Consider the following 19,194-nt stretch of genomic DNA (forward strand, 5'->3'; position numbering starts at 1 on the left):
ACGCAGCATGCCCCTTTAAAAAAACTGTAGTCGAACATCCAAATATTAGATTCATTATAAAACGCAATGACTACTATTCGGAAAACTTCTAACCCGAGTAAGAGGAGTGAGAAAAGAAAGGAAAAATTCTTTGTGCTTATTGCCAGATCATTTGGTTATATGAACAGGTGCCAAAAAAACAATACAAATTTATTATAGGCATATCATAATAATCATAACGTCTTTGTTTTTAAAGAATTAGGATAAGATATTTAAACCTAAATTCTCAATAGAGGCAACCCACAGCTTCTGTCTGATTTGTAGATGACAAGCATTGAAAGACATTAGTCTCAAAATATCAGCAGAAAAAACTGGAACCAAACTGAAAGCTAGAAAACACGCACCAGAAAACTAAATGAATACTGCAAAAAAGATAACATATGTACATGCAACAAAAGAATAAAATTAACAGTTTGATATCATAGAGCCTGAGGCTAGCAGAAAAAGGAAGTAATTAAGAAGTAATTCACCATTCTTATCAAAGATAATTAAGCAGTGAACTCTGAATCCAATAGGAAATCTCCATACATACATGTCAACCTTCAACAACACAATAGCAAACAACGCAAAAGACTGAGCATCTCAGTGTTACAGAGTCAGTATATGACCTATGCCATAAAAACTCTTGTAAAGGCGTCAAGTGCAACTGGGGGTCATTTGGTTGAATTCCCAAAAATGGGAAAGATAAAATTCCAAGTGTGATCCAATTTGACCATGCTAGATTTTCCAGCCCATTTCTGAGCTAAAAGTCAGAAATGCGTTTTCTCCATTTCATACACTTTTTTGTCAGCTTTCGCAAAGAAATTTTCTCTTTTTTTTATGCCAACCAAAAAACAAGAACGGAAATATGAGTTTCTTGGGCTGACTTGGAATTTCTTGGAAACTCCTTTTCTGTGTTTCCCCGTAAACCAAACAGTAACGTTAAATTCACGTAAGGTCATCAGAAAAATTAGTGGCGAGATCCCAATAGTGTGGAACTCCATCATCCCCAAAAACTTTCCTCGCAGCAGCTTCACTTCTGCACTGGTGAACAAGAAACCTGTGAAAGCTAGATCTCGCAACACTACCCTTGAGCGTTCGACTTTAGTTTAAATCGTGTCTGAGGATGGGAGAGGTCATTAATCTTGTAAACAGACACAAGGGCCTGCATTGAGTTTTTCACCACGCTAAAAAATCATAATTGCACAGGAGGTTGACACCTGAATGAAGAATCACGGGCTCAAGTAAACAGAAAAGGACCCATCGATCCCAACCTTAAAAGACAATGCGAAGCGTTATTGGAAATATTGGGAAAGCGTTATAACTTGGAGATAGTATGAAATCCTGGTGCACCATCGAAGGACATTATGGGGAAATTCTTCGCAAGATGACATAGAAGCCAACATAGAAGCCGTCAACCTTGAACTTCTCTGTATACGCAACCAACTTATAGCCTTTACAAATAGGCTCGACTAGCATACCAGCAAAGGGATATATTTCTGTAGAGAGTCTTGTTAAATAACTTTTGCAAGCTCAAATATCAAATAATATTGTTCCTAGGTAGAATTTCTGCACTTGGATTCTTGATTGATGCACGCATCAGAAATGTGCCGATCAGCTTCCCGTTGTTACGAACAGATTGAACAAAGCAAAGAAGAGGAGAGGGTTTCTTTCCCCCCTCTCTTTCTTTGAGGGGTCAAACGCTCGCCGGCTGAAGAAGGCGGGCACGGGCACATTCACAAATAAACACCATTCGGAAAAGAAAGACTCGTGATCCTTATCACAAAGGTCCAAATTTTCATCTAGTGCGAAATGATGCACAGCGACACAAAACCAAAAAGTCTAAGCCTTTCGACACGCACGACTGAAAAAAAATGTCGAAAATAGAGATCATTTAATCACAAAACCGCATTTTACAAAACCCCAATCCACCACGTACATTTTTGACATTTATGAAAAGAGACATAAAATCAATGATACATCAACTTGGAAACCTTTCTAATATCTCCCTCCCTCAATGCTCATACTCATCTCACATCCCTATCTAAACATAATTCACGACATAATTATGACCGCTATCATTCAAAATTGAAATTAGGGGAAAGGGGGGAAAAGGGTGCAAGAGGTATATTCACCTACTCTCATGAAATAGACATTACAAACATGTTACCCTAAGCATCGATTCCAGCCATCCTTTATGTCATTATCCTGCTCCAACATGTTAAATCACAGCAATCTATATGAACTTCTGTATCAGAAGGCAACACAGCCGCTATAGCTCAGCTTTAAGGTCTTCTTGCATCTCATTTGCTACAACTGATGGTATATCCGCTGCCTCTCTGTACCAAAACAGGAAAACGAGATGTTCAGATGCAATCCTATACGGGTAAAGTTTACAAAACCACAGTGAACTATTAGGGTTTTGCGTGAGATTAGCATAAAGTATTTTATCAGAGTTTGAGGCCCCATTTTTCCTCTCAAAGAGAAAAAGTATTTTATCAGATCAAAATGCCATAAACTTTGAAAATAAGCAGAACCCCCCTAATAACAGTTAAAACGTCTAAAACGCTAATATTTAACCTCCTAACTTAATTTATCTTATTGCAAAAGTCTAAATAAGGGCAAAAAAAGGACATATATTTACTTATTTAGTGAAAAAAGATTGTCGTCGTCTTAGAAAAAAAAGTTTTGGGCAGTTTCCTCCAAATCCCCAAATATTTCATGGTGCTTTTGTGAATTTATGTATCTAACTACAAAACTTTCCAACTAAACAATTATCTCATTGCAAAAGTCTAAATAAGAATATCTTAAAAGATCTCATGTCTGTGTCACGTATAACTTTTAAGATGGTTTAGTGAAAAAGTTTGTGATAGTTTTTTCTCATAAAAGCAGTTTGTGGTACCCCCTAAAAAATAATCTATGGCGTTTTGTGAAGTTCGTCCGTTCTACATTATAGAAGAGCTCTGTGAAAGATTATTTCAACACATATCCACACATTTCAGTAGGGGCCGCTGCAGAATCGTCATCATTCGAGTTATTAAGAAGCATTTTCCCATCACCTACCACCACCGCTTGGTTGATGCCTTCACCCTGTGCAAACAGCAACAGCGATAATCAACAGGCATTAGATGGAACCAAACGTAGGTTACGGTCAGACTTAAAATAGAAAGAGATATACATGCTCATCAGGATGGGCAGGATCTGATGTGCTGCATTTAGGGACCTTAGAGGGACATCTTAGAGTACCCTACAGATTCCAATACAAAAATAGAATTAACATCATAACCTCATAGTTGTAAATATTTGCCTGGAAACAGATAATAAAGATGATGCAGAGTATCACAAAACTAGATTAACAAGATCCTTTTTCCAATAAACACTTTCCCTTAACTTGATCAACTTTCATTGGTTCTAGACGCAGCATGAAGAAGGAGAGCATATGTACTAAAGATACTAGAACATCCATGCGCAAGCATGATATCTCAGGTTCTACAAAGGTAAGTAGAGCACAAAAGCAATTGGATTATTTAGAAAATCAGGACCCATGTAGGAGAAGTGCTACTCGGTATTATTTGCATAAGCAGGATGACAATCTAATACACGTGTAGTGACTGCAGTGGAGAGACAAAAAAGACAGAATTCAATGTTATATTTGAGGTTGGTCACTTAATTGCTTAAACCCAAGTTCTCTTAGGAAACGTCTCACGCCATATGTACTGAAATTGTTCGGGAGACATGGTCAAAGCCCGGTGAAGAAATGATACCTCTAATCCTCTTTGCTCCAATACTTATAATCTTATCATCTCTTCTGATTTGTGCATTTGTGGTCTTCGTTTCAATGTGGCGAAACCATCACAAATGATTTTCTCTCATTCTATCCTCAAGAAACCATAAAAGGAAAAATTGAAAAAGTTGCCGCAATAAGGATGAACATATTTCTATGTATAAGATCTCATAACCTGGAAAACTGTACATTTGTATCGACAAAGATTCAAAGCAGTTACCAGAGATTAATAGTCATCAAAGATGAAAACATAAGATCTCCATATCATGCTAAGCTAGGACAGTGAGCCAAAGTACCGACCTTGTTCGCCCACATTAGTCCACAAGCATTACAAAGAGATCTGGGACCAGCCGGTCCCCGTCGCATTGCTGGTGTTAACTTCTCGCTAATGCCACAGTTTTGACATCTAGACAGACAATTTGAAGAACCCAATTCAAAAAGTTGAAGCAAGAAACTAGACCTGAACATAAATTCTCAAATGTATGCATGGAGCAACATTATCTTCTGAATAATCATGTACAAATGCCATGAGAGTAAAAATGAGGACAGGACGGACTTGTTATCTTGACGAGTCTCATCCTGGTTCAGATTCTGATCAGGATCACCGCTTGTTGAGGCTAATGCCCCTTCCTGAGGATTTGCCTTCCCAACAAACTGCCCCTTCCGACGCTGCATCCTGCCACAGCAATTTTCACATAAGTGGAGCATGCATCGGAAACCACTTCTGACTTGAAGAAAGAGTAATAAGATATCAACAATGTACACACACATGCTGAGTGACAGCAGTGAGGAACACATTCTCATTCTCCTATGGTACCAAACCAAATTCGAAACTTTGGTTACCACATCAGTACTACAGAATACTTTTAAGTACCAGAATTGGCAATTTTTGTGGTTTTCAGAAGGTTCCCAATGGATAGTTGGTATTGACATCTTAAAATCATTAGGTCATTGAACTTCTAAAATAAAAAAATGATAACAAAGTCTTGACACAATTTTATAATTGATGAATTTAAACTAATTTTGATAAAATTTTATCAATGAAATAGGTGTGTCGGTTGTCACCATATTTTCAAACTATATTAGTTATAGTTATTGAACAATGAAAGTTCTGGATGAATAGAATATTTATTATACAACTATTTGGCCTCTGTTTTCATAAAAAAATTAGTTGTATCTTGCTAAAAAGTTAGTAATCTGTCCGTCTTCAGATCTTTTATATTACATACTAACAGCTTTCCTTTTTTTTTATTGTGTGTAAAACATTCATATAAGTTTATTCTAGGTTAGCACCATAATCTACTAGTTTGTTAATTTTCCATTAGCCTTGTGTTCTTTATTTACCTCAAGTTCTAGATATTATTCATAAACGAAGTTATAGTTGTCAGTTTTTTGCTTATACGTAATTGTAATTTTTAAATTGTTTAATGAATTTGCTCAAGATTTTCTACTTTAATCTTCTGCCATAATTTCTAACAGTTCCTATATGCTTTAAGTGCTTGGTAATCTACATGACTTTATCTTATATAATACTAAGTCTTTTTCCAAGAAGTAAATTTCGATTCATATCTTGTACTCGAAATGCCTATTTCTTGTTAATGCAACGGCTAAATTACCATATCGATATTTTTGTAACACCATCAACGACAGATTGGTATTTTATAAACTCTGGCGATGACAAGGTATTTTAACTGAACCTTTGTGCCAAATTGCCTCACTACTCTCGCCACCGGCCAAAAAAAGGGGAACATCACATGCAGCTCATGTGAGGTTTTTTTTAGATATAATCTGAGGCTGATGTGGTAGGGATTAGAGGTGTGGCTCCTCTTATGGCGGGTTTATAACTACCTTGAAACTTTCAAATTAACCAAATAGCTCCTTTGCCGATTTCCACCAAAATTTCCAAAATTTTGAATGGGAGGGAGAGGGAGAAATCATGGTGGCAGTTGCAGAGATTCTCTGAGAGATTGTGAGATGTGAAAGAAGAACATAAATTTTGACCCCATTTCTCTTTGCGGTATTATTCCGCCTCCTAATACAACTCAAACTATTGAAATTGTAATCCATTCTTACATTAACTCCAACTCTTCTTGAATTTGAACTAGAGCTTGACGAAGACGTGATAGAGCTTCCCCTAATTTCAATTGTATCCCCAATTTAAAGATGAGAATGAAAGGGGTGAATTTGGATTTCATTCCCAAATTTGAATACGAAGAGAGAGAAGCATATGACTCTAACATGCTTCAACTAACTCTGCCACGTCATTAACATATAGCCACATTAGCATTAAAACTTTTCAAAATGCATCACATGAGCTGCGTGTGATATTGTTGCCCTTTTTTTTCTTTTTTTTCTTTTTGGCCGGCGGTAAGAGTAATGGGGCAATTTAGCACAAAGGTCCAATTAAAATACCCTGTGGTCACCAAAGTTTATAAAAATACGAATCTCACTGAGGGTTTTCCAAAAGTATCATACTAGTAATTGGCCTTAATACAATTAAAATGATTTCTATATGAAAATGCAAAAGATCTGATTCAAAGTAAAGTTTGAATTCATATCGTTTACTCAAAATGCCTATTTCTTGTTCATCTAATTAAAATGATTTCCATATGAAAATGCAAAGGATCTAATTCGAAATATATCCTATGAGATCCATTTGCCAATCCATTATAAATTCATAGGTTACTCCAAGTACACTGTGAAATAAATGATCCACTTAAGAATCAAAACTCAATAAATTCAAGTTTTGAATTATCAAAATAATATCTCACTCCCAATATAAATTTCACTATGCAACAAATAGAACTTTTGTAGCATTTCTTGTGCACATGTATTCCTTTTTTTAAAATATACATCTGTGATGGGTGACACCATTGCAGAGCGTGAGATTGCTGCTTAGTTATAAGAGGGTATCGTAGACAAGGGACTACACTTTAGACTCTTCAATTCTTGAAGAAAAAATAACACTTCTTAAAATATTAATTCCAAATTCTATTTCTAAGAAGAAAATAAAAATATTTAAAGTACTTAGCTAGAAATGCACTCTTTGTGTGTGCTAAAAGGCATGAATAAATTGAAGTGAGCATAATAGCAAGTGGAACAGTAGTTTGAGAAGACGGTTTCAATCTTAAATCATTAGATGAAATATTGGATCCAGAACTACATGATTTATTGAATGAGAGTTCCACAATTGCCCATATATTGCATGAAAGCCCAGCATACTTATGGGCCTACCAAATAAAGATGAGAAGCACTTAAATATCTATACCTTAGGTTTGTCCAATTAGCAGATAAGTCCACTGAATTCTCACAGACAACATGCAGTAAAACCCCTACCTACCTGAGAGCCACCTCCTTCCGGACAGTATAACGAATCTTCTTATCAAAGTTTCTCTCTTTTCGCTTTTCACGGAACCGCATCAATGAAGCCATCCTTCTTGCGGGCATGTTTGTACGTCGAAGTATATCATCAAACCCCTGTTATAGTATGCACTCTAAAAATGACTACAAGAAAGTTGTATCTAAAATAAAATTATAAAACCTTGCAATGTGGTAGTACCCTGTCAAATCCCGCATTAGCTACACCAGGAGGTAACTCACATCCTCCCAACAACAGCAGAACAGCTTGGACCTGTAGAGAAACCATTCAAAAGAGACCATCTTCAACATGTACAAGTAAAAGCAAAGACAGGTTTAACTGACTAGATCTGTCTTGAACTATGTTGAAGCTCACATAAAAACATGAGTAAACATGAGGGAAAGTGATTTGTATGACAGTTGACACTATGTCCACTAAGAATGCACAACAGAAAATAATGCAAGCAATGGTTGATGGGGTGCACAACAGAAAATATGACACAAGCAATTCGGCATATGAAGCCTAAAGTTCATGGGCAACTGCTGACCCTACAGACTTGAAGTTTGATCCATACTGTGCCCAGCAAGTGTTAGCTTCTCAAGATGTGTTAGAATTACTAGCAGAAAAGGGGAAATGCATAGAATAAAATTAGCTTAAAGAGTTATCTTGGTGGCCCTATCGACCTTTTCTTTTGTGGAACAAGAAAATATATTGGCGTCAACCCTGCATTTTATGGTGCTAGTTAGTTTGTAACCTGGCGTATAGATATACGAAATGGAACAGATGAATGCGGAGAAAATTGCACAATTATAGAAGGTGAAGCTTTCTAATGCTTTTATAGTTCATTGTCTTCATGAAGGATAACTGCTCTGGATATTGGATGTCCTATTCGTGGATCAAGCATGTAGTAGTGGAAGAGAGGAGGATTCTGACGTTTCAATTCAACTGACACAAAAAATTGGTTGCATTTTAGCTGCACACCGGTCACAGTGATGTAAACCTAATATAAAGAACATTATTATATATATCAATTCCCTAAACATCATATGAATTATGTTTTGATTCTAACATNGGTCCTACGCTGCACCCACATGGCTTTCTATGCCGAGTACACCAACAGTTCTCCATGATTCCAATGTTAGGATTTACTTGTGTTAGGAATTATACCTCCCTGATGAGGGGATTCAGATTGCTCATCTCAAGCATTGCTTGACATGAGGACTCAAGTAGTACGATACTTGATATTCTGACATATACTAGGTAACACAGTACAAAAAAGTTGGGCCAACACGCATATATGTCACATCAATCAACCAAACGTAATAAATAAAATAAACAAAGCGCATTCTCACAGGTAGCCTTTAAAGAAATGCAGACAAAATTTTTGGCAAATATAAGCATTAATCCAAATGGAGATAGTCTCATGATGCATGTGCTTTCCCTTTAACACAACTGCAGATCAATGCCCTACCGATACACACATTGACACTACAAGCTACTTGGTTTTTAAGTCAATTTAAGAAATGAAAACTAATTGCTACTGTATTTAGTATAAGGTGAACAGCAAAATAAACAAGATTGATATACCCATCAACCGACACAATAGAGAGATTGATGCAGCGGTTGGAAGGTGATCACGAGCTCTAAGATAACGGTTCTCGTGTTGTTCCTAGCACATTTAGAAGGCAGGATGAGGACTCTGAGTTGGATTTGGAGACATAGTTCCAGCAGGTAGCCGGATCAGTGTGCAGATATGTTTTGTTCAGTTCCTTACTAAAGTTTATATTTTGCTCTTTTAGTTTTTATTTCGGGTTTTTCCTTCTATGACCACATTTAGCCTTAGCATTCTTTGTGCGTGGCCTTCTTATGTACTTCTTATGTACTATTAAACTCTTATTAATCGATCATGGTGGCTGTTTCCGACCGTTTCACTCAAATAGGAAAATTTATATATCCATACATATCCATATACACATCAATCAATCTTAATTTGTCACTTCCACCTCAAACAGATGATTCACAAAAAATTGTGTGCTTGTCATTTTCACATTATCTTTACTGCCGTATATCAATTGGACTCAGATCTTAAGTACTTTAAAAAAATCATCTTCCAGTAATTTCATATAATATCTTATACTCTCAAGGCTCAATTTTGTTAAGAATTAATCACAAGGTCACATTGACTCAATTCATACTGACTTCACTAACCTTATTGGAACGAAAACTCATCAATCAAACAGTAAAATATCAGCAGTACTAAACCAAAATTTAAAGTCAGGACCTTTTCAGGCGTAACCGACTCGAACACGTAGACCTCGCCCTGAAACAAGAGCGTCAACTGGTTCGAATTCGATCCCATCAGCTGCATCGCCCCGTTTCGCCCGCTCCGCAATCTGCTGGTTATCGTTCTCCCGCGGGCACCGGCCACGATCGCGCCGTCCGCCCTCTCATCGCCGCAGTCGACGGTGGCGGCGGATGCATCGTTGATCGCCCGTATAACTGTCCCTCCTGCGGGTTCGGATCCGCCATCTCCGCCCAGTCGAAAACCCTAAGCCTAATCGATGATGACGTTGATGATGATGGTGATGCGAGATCACAGCGCCTTGATTTTGATTTCCTGATGACTACGAAACACGCGGAATGAGCCGTGGTCTGATTGGCGGCCACTGCTGGGTGCGCGTCTGCATCCTCGAGCGGATTGCGGGTCACCGTGCCCGTCTGCCTCTTGGGACCGTCTAATGCACGTGGATGATTTTAGAGGTGCTTATCGTGTACTGCTTGGAGCCTCAGCCGTCGGATGAGCATCAGCGGGTTCTTCATGTGCGATTTTTGTGTGCGCGAGGCGATTCATTTCGGGTTAAATAGCACTTAATCACTCACTTTCCACTTATTCATATCATATTATATTATACTATACTACTACATATAAAAAATGATTAGGAATGCTAAACCTTTTTATTGTCCTTTTTATCAGTCTCAATTTTGATAATTCTAATTTGACATCAATAATTTTTTATTAAATTTATCTCAAAATCTCATTCAATGAGTCTTAAATTAAATTAATTAAACCACCATCATAATAATAAGATCTAATTAGTTTTTTAAGGCTCTTAAAGATTCCATATTTTATTTAACTAAATGCATATATTATGGATCCAATTAACTAACCACTCTTTTATTTTTCCCTTTACGTAACCTCTTTTTCATCAACCTCTTTTTCATCTCTGCACTATAAAATACGGTTATCCATTCTTTTCAACCCATCACATTACCTATTAAGTTAAATTCCTACATCAATACACTGGTTTATGAAATATATTATATAAAAAGTTTATCAAATGTTTATAGTGTACATGGCAAGTATAAGTATGCGCACATGCATACATTGAATAATATTTGTCAAATGGTTTGTAGACTTAAAGTTTTTTTTTTCATGGAGTGGAAGACTTTGTCTCGTGTTCAATTTGTAGATCTTGATTTGCGTTTTGACTCTTGAATCCTTGAAAAAGGGAAGGATAACATATTATAGGAAGGTTATTATTTGAAAGTCTTGATATTTAAGAGCATATATAAATCTTATTTGGGAGCCAAAGATTATTTTCAGTGTGTGTCTTTTTTTTATTGCGGATTGTATAAGATTATTATTGATCTTTTAGTATTTAGAAAGAATGTATGATTTTATTTTTGGAGTTTTTGCGAAGTTATTTAAAGAGTTTCCCCCTCGCACAATATTGCAAAGAGTTTTTTGTGCAATTTATCATAAGTTGTACTTTTTCTTTTAAATGTAGGTCATCAATTGTGCTTTCTTGTTCATTAGATGTATTCATGGTTAAATTCTTAATTAGTTACTCAATTTCATATGCACTTTAAATTTAGAGGTGCTATTAACTTTTCCAATGCTTTCAATGATTTCTGCCCTTTTGACTTATCTCTATTAAGCATCTTTTATGTTCTTTCATTAATAATCATATTGAATCGTAAAACTTTGTTGTCTTCTTTTTGACTAATCATCAATATGCTCTTTGTTTCCTATCAATTTTAGGATACAAAGATTAACTAATAAAATATATTATCTATCTATCTTCTATATATTCATTGAGTAAATCAGAATACACAACCCTATATATATGATATATTTGATTGAATTGTATTAAAATTTGGAAAAATTATGTCAATGCCCCAAATAACAAAACTTGATGTGCCTAGCCCTTGGTATTTAATTCTAATGTGAATTGGCCCTAAAAATTGTAGTTTACCCTGATTTCTCATTTTACCCTCTCTACGCTCTAAAAACCTCATCATCTATTCCTCCCTCCTCTTCTTTGTTCTCTCCTAACCCACTTCGTGGCCACTCCTCCCTCCTCTCCTCCTCTCCTCCTCTCTCCCCTACCCCACTTCATGGATGCTCCTCCTTCCTCTCTTCCTCACCTCCTACACTCTCCATCATCAAAAAAGCACATACTCATATCTTAATCGAAGATCCAACGCCTCAAACCTACATCCTCCTCCCCTAGCTCCATCGCTCATGCCAACGTTGCTTTTTATCCTTCTTGCCAGCGATAAGGGATGTGAAGCCCGTTGAGGGAGAATGAGTTCGTTAGAGAAGAGAGAGGAGGATGATGAATAAAGGCTTTGAGGAGAAGCTATTGGATCGGTTTAGATTTAGGTTTGAGTTTGGGTTTGAAGCATGGAGAAGGGGGGAGGGGGGAGCTTTGAATTTATATATAGATTTAATTGAGGATTTAGGCATGGATTTGATTAAAGTGTTTGGAAAGAAGCTTGTGAAGAAGCAAAATTTAGCATTCATGCTAGTTCATGTCAAGGATTTGCAAGTTAGTACAAAGTTCATGGGTTTAGTAAACATATTTGTAATTCGAGGGGAGAGAATTTACATTTCTAACTTTTTTTTGATATTGTTTATTCTTTGGTCCCTTCCTTCATCATGGGAGCATGAGTCTTTTTGATATTTTTCTTTTTTGCTTGAGTTTTAAGAATAAAATGATGATTCTTCTGTACTTGTTTGAAATTTGTGTTTTACTAAGAGTTGGCGGCCATGACAGAAGCTTGAGGGTAAAGGTGTATAGTACAGAGAGAGTGATTGTAGATCGAGAGAGTGTAATAATAACAAGTCGCGTGCAAATAAAATGTAATAGACATATCGTCGTATGGATGTGTGTATGTAAATATCAAAACTACATCATGTTAATTTTGAACATTAGTTAAGTTTAAGCATTACCTGTTATGTATACTCATTGGTAGTTAACTATATTTGGTACATGTCAACTTTATCCAAAACATAATAATTATATCTGCTACCTTTTAAGTTTAGCCAACACCTGTTAATTATATTCATTACCTCTTAGCTTTAGCTAGTGTCTATTAATTATATTCAGGACATATTTAGCTAATACATGTCAATTACATATAGTACTTGTTAACTTTAGCCAGTACATGTTAACTGATATTGGATGTAGTTAACATGTATTGACTAAAGTTAACAGATACTAGATATAGTTAACAGGTTATGACTAAAGTTAACATATACCTGATATAGTTAACAGATACTGATTAAAGTTAACAGGTACATAATATAGTTAACATGTAATATCCAATACCTGTTAACCATATCAAGTACCTATTAACTATATCCAATACCTCATAACTATAGCCATTACCTGTTAACCATATCCAGTACAAAGATGATTCTACAAAGCAGATTTTACTCATCTTTAAGCAAAAGAATACAATATAACTCGCATTTAGAATTAGAACTTTGTACACTCCTTTGCATTTAAATGACAAGATATCTTTCATAGGATTAGCACAGGCCATAAAATCCTAAATCAACACAGTTGTGCATTACAAAAATTGAACTTTGCTTCCAATTAAAGCTTTAAACTTGTAGAGACCTCACAAATCTCTCTTCGGTATTTCATCAAATAATTTACAAGCAATCTTCAAACTGTCACATATCATATACCCACTTAACATACTACTCCAAAAAACCAAGTTGAGCATTAAAGCGAGCTCGAAGAGGAGATACCACTCCAAATGAGATGTTCATGTAAAGTATTACAAGTACATGTTAAATATACCATGTACATGTTAATTATAAATGGTTATTGTTAATTATCACATGTATGTTAGACCCTAGGGGGGGTGATTAGGGTCTTATGCTAATCTAATCCCAATTAAAAGCTAATTAAAATTATGTTGATCAATTTGATCTTGCAAGAAGAAATATGATATGGATATGAACAATAATGATGAATAAAATATACAAGCAAAACACAAACACACGATATGTTTACGAGGTTCGGTCACCACGACCTACGTCCCCGCTCCTCACCTCGAGGAGATATCCACTATCACAATCCGGTTTGGAAGCCGGAACTTCTACACACTCGGTTTACAAGATCACCGAAAACTCTCACATACACAAATACTATGCAATCACACTTTACACACTAAGTGTAGGAACCTACCCCGTGTCCTCGACGCCACTCCTATTGGATTCGCCCCCGTGTCTCGCCTCACACTTCTCTCGGTGTACAAGTGTATTATAAGTGATTCTCATAAATAAAAGTTAAATACAATGATTTGTTCTCAAATAACAAGTGAAAACACAATGAAGCTCACACTCACTAAATCACACCCCATAACCCACACTATATGGTATGAAAATATCAAGCTCAATAAGTGTGTGTGATAACAGTGAATGAAACTAGATAAATATAGCTAAATGAAATGAAAAATAAAATAATCAGCTATATAAGAGTTTAGAAGACTTCTCAAACAAGAAGAACAGTAGATGATGATCCCAATGGGATTTGAATGCCACTTCTTGTTGTAGAAAAACTTCTCTTGAAAACGGATTGATGAAATCAACTTTAAATAGCTCTTAAACACAATTAATATTTTGTTAAACACCAAACTTGGATTTCTTTGATCTATAGAAGAAGAGCAGCAATGGGGTATATATAGCATCCCAATACAACAGCAAAAACATGAGTAAAAGACCAAAAAACCAGTTTGAAAACAGCTGTACAAAACTAGCCATTGTTGAGTTCTGACAGTTCGGCGGTCGACCAGTCCGGTCGACCGCTAAGCTCAGATGGAATTTTCGGTCGACCGAAAAAGTCTCTGGAGGTCTCTCGGTTGACCGGTGCGGTCGACCGTGAGCAGCTCAGGAAAATACAACTGTCGGTCGACCGCACCGGTCGACCGAAAACTGACATATGGCATATTGACAGGTTTTGGGGCTGTTTTAAAAAATCATTAAAAATACAAATCAAATCCAAAAATAGTGAAACTTTGGGAAAAGTTTCTAAATGATGAAATAAACATGTTTTAAAAGGAATTTTTGGAAAATCAAGTTTTGTTTGTGAAAACTCCTTATTTTTGAAAAGTGTTCAGAAAACATGTTTTTCGTGAACATGAAAATTAACATGAAGCTTGTAAATATGTATATATATATTGATCATGTATTATATGTATATAATGAAGTATGAAAGAGCTGTAAACATGAGATAAAAGATATCTTAACAATGTTTGATGAAAAATCATTTATATGATGGAAAACGTCAAAAATCGTGTTAAGTGTACATATATTGAGCTTAGATATAATCATACAATATATGTAAGTAAACCAAACATATCCCTAGGTAAATCCACACATATGAACTTGAATCTTTAACGCTTGACTGAAGTGTGTTGAAATACCTGAAAAGAGAAACATAAACACAAAACACTAGAGAACTTATTAGTAATAAATTGTTTGTCAAATCATCATCAAAACTATAGGGTCAATAATCTCCACCTTTTTGATGATGGCAAACAATTTTAATATGAAATATAAACTGATAACCCACATATAAGCCAAACATAGACAAAGCATACATGAATGATCACATAAACCATATATGAATATGAATAAGTATATGAGCTATATGAGCTATATGTGGATTTTTCTCCCCCTTTGACAACATCAAAAAGGGAAAAATGAAAGATAGGAGCAATGCTCCCCCTGCTTATAAGCACAGATAATAAAAAATGTATGCCAAAAGCTCCCCCTGTCAAATAGAATAAATGACACTAAAGAGAATGTAAAGGAGCTAAGTAAACTAAACAATCATAAACAGTACATAAAACAAAGAACTCATTATTAGCAACTTATTTTCCACACACCAAAACATGAATATTGTTTCAACTATGCATTGATCATAGAAGAAATAAACTAAACACAATAAGTCACAAATCATCACATAAGCATTAGAAACTACATAGTTTTGCATAAACATAGATTGTTCCACAAGATAGCAAACTATACATAAAAGATCACATGGCTCCACACTAATATAGAGTTATTACACTCAAACTAAAAACATAGATATCAAGTTTTCTAACACAAAAAGAAACAACACCATAAGCATAGAGATCACTTAAAAGAACTCTAATAATTGTAGACGGTAAAAAATACCTCTATGGGTCTACAGGAAATTTGCCTACGAGAAGAGCTCGCACGCCCAGTTCTCTGGCACGGACCTAAACCGCGTAGACGTCGACTGTACTCAAGTCCAGGTTCGCCTAACGGTCGACTCGCCAGCACGAGTTAGGGTTAATCAGGATGGCGGAAATTCGCTCTTCGCTCAACTCGCCTGCCCGAGTTCGGAGTCGAATCCGCCAGCAAGCCCCAAAACCGTCAGTACAGCTGGGTATCCACTACCCCACATGCTGAGATGGACCTTCCCATCTCTCTCGACCCGAAGGGAGAGAGAGCACAGTACCCCAGGACCGTCAAACGGCCGCCCACAGTGCACACAGCGCGAAGGACTGGACAGGCGTCGAGTCAACCTGAGCATTCATAAATGCGACTCACCTCGGCTGTCTGAACCAAGAGCTGGATCCGTCGGCACTCGGCAAGCTGGCTAGACACACTCGAGTACTGTACCCCTACTTCACCGCCTCTCCTGACCGGAAAGGAGAAAGCATCGTGCTCAAAGCACGCCGGGCGGTCACGCACAGTACAAGTGATCGGACAGACACTTCATCGATCTGCGAACTCATAAATGCGGTTCATTAATGCTGGTCAAATCCACTCGGATAGCAGTCGTTTGTTGCCTCACATACAAGAATGGGCCTTCCCATCGTAGGTGACAGGACATAAAGCACAATCCCTGGAATGATCATTCATGGTATCAAGGAACAGCGAGACGTCTCTGAAGAGGATGTGGTCACATCCCACAATTCAAGGAGAAGTCAAGCTGTCCTTCTTCCATTTAAAAGCCCCTTCCAGCACGATGGAGGGGAGGTCGCAAAACTCTGATACCAAAAAAAAAAAAAGAGTTGAGACCAAGCTGTTAGCACATCCTTGCATTACAGCGCCGCTGCCTAGTTCCGAGCTCCGATCGCCGACGAACTAAGCAGACCCGAACTCTATTACCCTGAGCTTCTACTGCGAACTGAAGCTCTCCAGCAACCTCATTCAAACGGTCCAAGGGAAGCAGACTCGACCCGAGCATCGAGCGAAGCGTCCTATAGCCACCTAAAGTCCCCACACAAAACAAAGAGGGCCTTCCCTCTGCTTCTGTTGTAAACATTTGATTTGTTAGTTTGTAATAAGCTTTCTTATAAATACAAACGAAACTCCTTCCTTCGGAAGAATCAAATTTTCACCCTACAGAAGATGGCGACCACAGTGGGAGCAGCTGTTTCATCGAGTGAAATGGTGGTGGCTCAATTTGATGAGATTGCTATCGGGACGACAGTAGAGTCCCTCGAAATCGAGTTCGACCAGGCCAAGTACGAAGAATACTTGTCCTCCTCCTCCTCGGGTGGCAATGCGTCCCGCAAACGCCACAGAGCTGTGCGCCGACCACCTGAGTTTCATCGGAGGAACCCACTCCCTCGCAACCGATCAGGGCCAACCCAGTGATCGAGCGCAAGGGGCAGATGTCTGCCAAATGGGTCGCCAAGCGATCCCTACAGACACCTATCTCAAAGGGAGCGCCGGTTCATTCCGGCAAAGACTGCACTGCCGCAGCCCATGGCGACGCTTTCCCTGCTGGGAGAGCTAACCAACGGCAAGGGAACGCCGGTTCACTCCGGCACAAACCACGCTGCCACAGCTCGCGGTGACGTTCTCCCCGTTGGGAGAACTAACCAACAGCGGCGGCAGGAACTCGTCAGACAGGAGGTCCAAACCTCCGTTCCTCATAACGGCCTGAGCCATCATACGGGCCCGAGGAACGCTAGGCGAGAAGGCAAACTGCCCGACATTGGGAGGCCCTCCAAGTCAGGAGCGCCAACTGAGGAAGGCAGAGCCGCCCGCTCGGGAAGACTTCGCTTCTCAGGTCATATCCCTGATGCGAATAACTCACTCCCAAGGAGTGAGCCTACCCGAGTAGGCGAATCCTCGAAGGCTGGCGAGCCTCGTCATAACCATTTGACGGATAAACGTAAAGGTAGAGAAGTAGGCGAGTCCTCGCGAACCCGTTCTTCCAGGCGAAGGGGTGAAACCCGCCCACGTACTGGAGCTCGCTCAAACGCGAAGACTCGCCAGTCAAGGCGAGATCGCTCGACTCCAGCACCAAAGCATTCCATCCAACGCGCACCAGAGGGCGCACCCAAAAACCTCTCGTCGACTCACCAGAGCGACTCTTCTGAGGCCGGGGGTTGTCACCAACCGCCCGTAGAAGACCTCAGAGAATATTTAACTCGCAAACGCACTATCCATGAGGCGAATCCTCAGTGCCACTGCGAGAGACTCATCCACACGGTCCTCGCCGACTGTCAATGCGTCGGAACGGCGAGACCTTCGGTGTTTGGGAGACTGTCCCAACAGTCCTCTCGACCAAGGCCCTCCCGTCAAAGGCGCCGTCACCAAAAAAGACGCGCTGCCGATGACTTGGAACTCTCATCCGCCACGGTTAACATGACGGATAAAGGGAAGGCAGTACTCTCCGACTCGCCAGACTCGGATTCCGCCCTAAGACCTAACACTCGGTCCGCTCGACGCCGGCAGGAAGGCATATTCCAGCGAACCCGTAGTCGCCGGGGGGTAAGTATTGGGTTTGACTATTCCAACCTAATACCTCCCTCCTGCGGCGAAGATGAGGACCATTCGGCCGCTGCCACATCTCAGACCTCGCGCTCAAGCCAAGACGCGCAGGCGAGGGCACACATGACCGATACCAACCACGAGCAGACAATGGCTCAAAAGTTGGAGGAACAGCAGGCGACCATCGACTCTCTAAGAGAGATGATGGAACAACTGCTGAACAAGAAGAAAAAGAAGAAAAGGGCCCAACGCCCCTTACCCCGGCAAACTAGAGACAGGGAGTGGGTACCTCCCCTCCGTCCCGTGTCTGAGGCGGAGGATAATCAACATTCCGATTATTCCTCCAAGACATCAATAGGAACGTCGCACACTGCGGATAGCACCCGTGACAAGAGGTTCGATGAATTCCAAGACCAGCTGAACGCGCTGAAGCTTCAGCAAAATATGAACAAGCTGGGGGTGGTACGTCCCTACCCCACGGAATGGGACACGGTCCCATACCCAGCGAAGTTCAAACCCATCAGCTTGTTACAGTTTGATGGCAAGGGGTCACCCTCGCAGCACATCTATTATTTTATGGCGCAAACCGGATTCCTTACCGGGAATGACGCCATTCTCACTCGACTGTTCATAGGTACCCTCAAGGGGGTGGCCTTTGAATGGTTCCGCAAATTGGAGCCCGGCTCTATCAAGGCGTGGGCCGACGTTGAAAAGCTTTTCCTCGCCCGCTTCTTCGACGACGACACCGAGGTGTCAATGGCCACTCTCCTTGCTGAGAAGCAACGGAAGTCGGAATCGGTCAATGACTTCGTGAAGAGATTTCGGAACCGATCAGTCCACTGTCGGGACCAAGTTTCCGAGGCGACACTGATCGAGATGTGCCGCAACAACCTGTCGATCCATATCTTGTCCAAGATAGGGGCGGTAGAGACCCGGACTTGGAAGGAGCTTGTTCGCCAAGGTGAGCAAGTCGAA

General features: G+C 39.2%; 1 protein-coding gene across 2 annotated transcripts; it reads right to left on the bottom strand.

Annotated features, from left to right (window-relative positions):
- On the bottom strand, nt 1,894-9,749 carry LOC109833829 (GATA transcription factor 18-like). 2 transcript variants are annotated; one of them, XM_020401656.1, is made up of 8 exons: nt 9,442-9,749; nt 7,362-7,433; nt 7,143-7,279; nt 4,359-4,478; nt 4,103-4,208; nt 3,197-3,265; nt 3,082-3,108; nt 1,894-2,357 (listed from the first exon to the last, which is right to left on the bottom strand). In XM_020401656.1, the coding sequence occupies exons 1-8, from the start codon at nt 9,526-9,528 to the stop codon at nt 2,322-2,324; spliced, it is 654 nt and encodes a 217-aa protein (XP_020257245.1). In that variant the 5' UTR covers nt 9,529-9,749; the 3' UTR covers nt 1,894-2,321. The 2 variants fall into 2 exon arrangements, with proteins under 2 accessions (XP_020257245.1, XP_020257244.1); XM_020401655.1 differs by having other exon boundaries at nt 3,014-3,108.

The sequence above is a fragment of the Asparagus officinalis genome, chromosome 3, assembly GCF_001876935.1.
Source record: "Asparagus officinalis chromosome 3, Aspof.V1, whole genome shotgun sequence".
Taxonomy (NCBI): domain Eukaryota; kingdom Viridiplantae; phylum Streptophyta; class Magnoliopsida; order Asparagales; family Asparagaceae; genus Asparagus; species Asparagus officinalis.